The sequence below is a fragment of the Stegastes partitus genome, unplaced genomic scaffold, assembly GCF_000690725.1.
Source record: "Stegastes partitus isolate 25-593 unplaced genomic scaffold, Stegastes_partitus-1.0.2 Scaffold48, whole genome shotgun sequence".
Classification (NCBI taxonomy): domain Eukaryota; kingdom Metazoa; phylum Chordata; class Actinopteri; family Pomacentridae; genus Stegastes; species Stegastes partitus.
Genome location: NW_007577779.1, coordinates 193,696 through 198,254, shown reverse-complemented (window position 1 = coordinate 198,254; position 4,559 = coordinate 193,696). Strand labels below are relative to the sequence as shown.

Here is a 4,559-nt window from a genome sequence, read left to right as displayed (position 1 = left end):
CCTAAGTCAGCTGGGATAGACTCCAGCCCCCCCACGACCCTAGTGAAGATTAAGCGGTGTGTAGATAATGGATGGATGTCTTTAGGCACCATTGATGGAAAACATGTACAAGTCAAAGCACCTCCAAAGTGGCGGTGACTATTTCAGTTAAAACGCTTTTAGCAATGAATTATAAAGATGTGGATGATGGGAATCTCCTGTGCACAGTTTTCCTGGCACATGTGCAGTTGGTTTGCTTCCAATGCGAACAGTCCGCACGGTCACACATTTTGGGCTGCACATGGATCACAGACTTTTCAGGAAATGGTGCAAACTGATTTTGGGAATGTATTGTGTATGTGGGTTATGTATTATTGTTTTTATAGTTTTTTTTACATGGTGTTTCTAAGCTATTTTTGATGCTCTTTTGCACAGATGAAGACTACACTTTCAATTCCATTGTGTATATATACAACAACAATAAATATACATTGATATTGACTGACTTGGGCATATCTTTGTGGTCACGGGAAGCATGAATCGATCTTAATGCTACCCGACAGTGTGGAGTTCTTATTGTCACTAACAAGACTCTAAAACTGTGCATGTGTCTGTTTTCTAGGGTTGGAGATGTATTTGAAGGTGGTGCAGGTGGAGGAGAGAAGGCCTGTGCCCTGAGGAAAGAGCTGGGAGACCTGGAGAGAGCCGAGAGATCTCTGGATGACCTGATTCAGTCCAGCACCACACAGCTCAAGCAGCTCACTGAATATAAAGACAGCCAGAGATATCCTTTACACAGAGCGTCGTGCTCATCGAATTCTCTGGTCATCCTCTGTCCAGTTACGCACATACATCTCTATCATTCTTACTGTTGATACCCTTGACCCTGCACCGTACGTTGGGCTACGTGACATACCAGGACATCCGCTCCATCGCCAGTCTCCGAGACCAAACGGTCATTGCGGTCAAAGCCCCCGCTGAGACAAAGCTGGAGGTGCCAGACACAGCAGGGGTGAGACTGGCTCTTTGTTTGAATTTTATTTCTTGTTTCCTCCCTCTCACCTCTTTCACTTCCTAAGACAGCACTCCCATGTAATTTTTTTTATTGTGTGTCAATGCTGACGTCAGACAGACTTTGCAAGCTTTACAGTATCTGTTGTCCCCTGTCTCCTTACAGCAGGGGTCGTTACAGATCTATTTGAAGAGTAGAAATGGCCCCATAGAAGTCTACCTGTGTCCTGAGGAGGGTCTTGAAGACGCCAGCCCTGTCAAGAGTGTTGTCACGCCAAAAAAGGAATTCCCTCAACCCCTCGCCCCTCCAGCTACAACACCGGTGGCAATGCCAACTTACAGCATGAAAGAGGAACCTGTTGAATGTAAGCTAGAGATTCTAATATAACAGGATTTTACTGACTTTACTCAATTTGTACACACAAAAGGCTGGGTGACAGTTCACCATATTTTGATTACAAACCATCATCTTTGTGAGCAAGCAAACTATGAAAAAACATAAGAAGCCCAAAATAGCATTTTGTAAAATGCATGTAAATTATTTCCAGCTGAAACTTGCAACAGCATAGAAGATCATTACCACTTGCCTGGTGGCAATTAGCCTCAGAAAAATAACAAAATGTCATGTCAACAACAACAAATGAACTGTTGTGTGGTTTTTTTCTCTTTGTGCACAAGTAAAACAAAATTAGATAAATGTCAATTAGCCAACTTTAGAAGTGCTGGTATTTTGTTTTGTGATTTTGCAAAAACAAAAAAGTTTCTTTAACATTCTTAATCAATAGACCTGTCAGCTAAATTTTATTTTTCTATAATAATAGAAACAATATAACAGTGAGAGTTAGTGTACACAAGAGCAAGATAAAATGAGAAGCGTGAATAAAAAAGTTTGCAAACCACAAAGCTGAAAAACCCTGAAGAAGAAAATAAAAAACATGAAAACAAAGATTGAATCATTCGAGGGATATTTCAGGTTAAGTTTTTAGCTTACAGCATAAGTTTCGATCCTCAGGCAAAGTGTTAGAGGTACAGCAACTAAAACTTTTTTGTAAAGCATCCTGCAGTATAAACACACACTTAACATAAAAATATTTTCCAACCTCTCTTTGGTTTTTTTATTTCCTCAAACACAGCCAAAATACCTTCAGCAGCTCCAGCCACCTCAACTACAACCCCCGGCTCCTCTGTGCTTGACGTAGAGAGTCTCCTGGGTTTGCCCCCCAGCCTACTTCAGATCACTGAGGACCAGCTTCCCTGCGCCTCCTTCAATCCAGACGCCAGCACCCCATTCGTCAGCTTCTCTCCACCTTTGGACCACGACGATTACCTCTGGAGCCTGGAGGATGGCGAGGGAGTGTCAGATTTCTTCGACACCTATGACCTCGGAGATTTGTTGAAGAGCTGAGGTGAAGATGAAGGAGTTTGGGGGGTGGGGAGAAAAAGTAGGGTAGAAATATTTAAATTCAATGCCTTCTCGGGGCAGAAGATATTACACTATGAAGCCATCCCTAGCCGTGCCTGTTTTAATGGTTCCAACAGAGGAATCACCCCATTTGTTTGTTTCAATAACCTGAAAGTCGTTTGAACTTTTAGCCAGGAAGCTTCGAACACAGTTTAAAAAGCAGGGATTTTTTTGGACTTTCTCAAATTGAGCTTCAAATATCACAATGAAAATCAGGAGACACTGTGCAGATCATATCACCAGCAAAACAACTCATGTATGTGGTTGTCAGGCAGTGTTTAGCGGGACAACTCAGGAGCTCTTTTTTTCTTCCTCGTTTCCAAAGTCTAAATGTTTGTGCCAGTCTTCGGCCCGTAGGGGGCAGCCTGGTATTATGTCAGATTTAACTGCCATGCAGCTTTACCAGATTCAATCACTGGATAAGAGTAAGCTAAAGCCATTAAGAAACACACACAGGGTGTGTTTGTGTGAGTATTTTCACCACTGACCAAATGAAGCTGTGAAGGAACTTGTTTATTGCCAGTGTTTGTGGATCTACAAGAATCTGTAACTTGGGGATGCTACAGTAGACATAGAACTGATTTTTAAGGTGCTTCTGTCTCGTGAGGTTTGCTCTCTTGCCTTAAGCTTTGTGTCAAGCCTGTTTGGTGCTGTGTGCCAAAATGTGCAGATTGTGACCCAGAGCCAGATTTAATGACAGATAATGGCTACTTTGTGAACACATACAATCTTTTCCTGAGAGACACGTTCACTCTCTCTCGTTGATTTGGCAGCTTTGATTCAAATCCAGTGGCTCCCCTTGTTTGTCTGAGTTAGATAGTTGATTTTAGCTGGTGATTTTTGATTTAGTAGTGTAAAACTACTATTGTATTTCTTTGGAAATAACCCAAAATAATTGAGATGCAGCATCTGTGCTGCAGGTGTGCTGGAAAGGGGGTTAATTGATGTAAGTGAGGTGTAATTAGAGGATCGATTTCTTCTCCCTCTTGTTTTAAAATGAATGACATCTGTTGATCTAGCAGAAACAATGAGGAGTTTAAATCTTTACTGTTCAGATTTTAGGCCCATGAATTCTTTCCTCAGTGTTGCGTTGCAATGCTTATAAATGTCAAAGACATTCGGGCGAGGGACATAGCAGCTGACTTTTATGTGTTAAAGGTTTTTTGGAAGCGTTCTAGAAATTTGAAAATTTAAATTTCATGCTGATCTAATTTTTTTTGGCTTTCCTTCTACACTGTAGAGATAAGCTAACTGTCCTGTCCTAACAAAACTTGAAAATGTGTGTTTGAGTGTGTATTTGACAACTTGGGAAATGGGTGTCTCGGTGCATTGGTGTGTGTGTTTTTTTTTATGTAGATTAGAGAATTTGTAGTTTTTTTTCAATGAGCATTATTTTTTGGTATTTGTACATAATTTGTTTTGTATTTATACCCATTTTTTCTGATTTTTTTTGGACAGTTTTTGTATGACATGCAGCACTTAATATTTTGTAATATTGTGTGGTCTGTTTGAAGTTATGGAATAAATACTGAAGCCATGATTTACACTTAGAGGACTGTTGCATTTTTTTATTTTAATCATTTGTCCTGTCAACAAAAGTGTTGTAAAAATACATCTAGACACACATGAATAAGTCTTCTCTCAGCTTCTGTTATTTATCACCTTTGTGATTTGATTTGATTTGATCCTTGCTGTGAAATGTACTGCCATTTGGTGTCATTGCTTCTGTAAAAAATATTTTTTGTCCCCAAAAAAGCTAAGTCTACAACCAGTGAGGGCATTGAGCTAATAAAAAGTGACACCCTCCAAGGAAAGACAATAATTTAACATGAAGAATGACAATCACACTGAGTGAGCCATAAACACATTCAGACAGATGAACAAAGAAAACTGCCATCATTCTTTGTTGAGCTGGTTGCTTTGGCAACAAGCTTACAAGAGAGAGCATGGACGAGAGGTCAGAGTTCAGTGGGTCAGGGTGGAACTGTGTTAATGCATTTTGGGGTAAAAAGACATTTGCAAGAAAATGTTTCACAAATGTAATCATTAATGTGAAAATATATGCAGAGTTTTACATGTTTTTACATGCAACTGTATGTTTCTTTAC

The 4,559-nt window shown here is 40.0% G+C and overlaps 1 protein-coding gene across 2 annotated transcripts in view; it reads left to right on the top strand.

The window, feature by feature from the left end:
- e2f2 (E2F transcription factor 2) overlaps positions 1-4,002 on the top strand; it is a 15,718-nt gene extending 11,716 nt beyond the window's left edge. Inside the window, exons 4-7 of one of the 2 annotated variants that reach the window (XM_008306848.1) lie at positions 602-763; positions 877-991; positions 1,160-1,355; positions 2,124-4,002. In XM_008306848.1, coding sequence (XP_008305070.1) covers positions 602-763; positions 877-991; positions 1,160-1,355; positions 2,124-2,395 — 745 coding nt within the window. In that variant the 3' untranslated portion in view covers positions 2,396-4,002. Of the gene's footprint in view, positions 1-601; positions 764-876; positions 992-1,156; positions 1,356-2,123 lie in introns of both variants that reach the window. The other variant, XM_008306847.1, reaches the window with a different exon arrangement.
- The last annotated feature ends 557 nt before the right edge of the window (positions 4,003-4,559 follow it).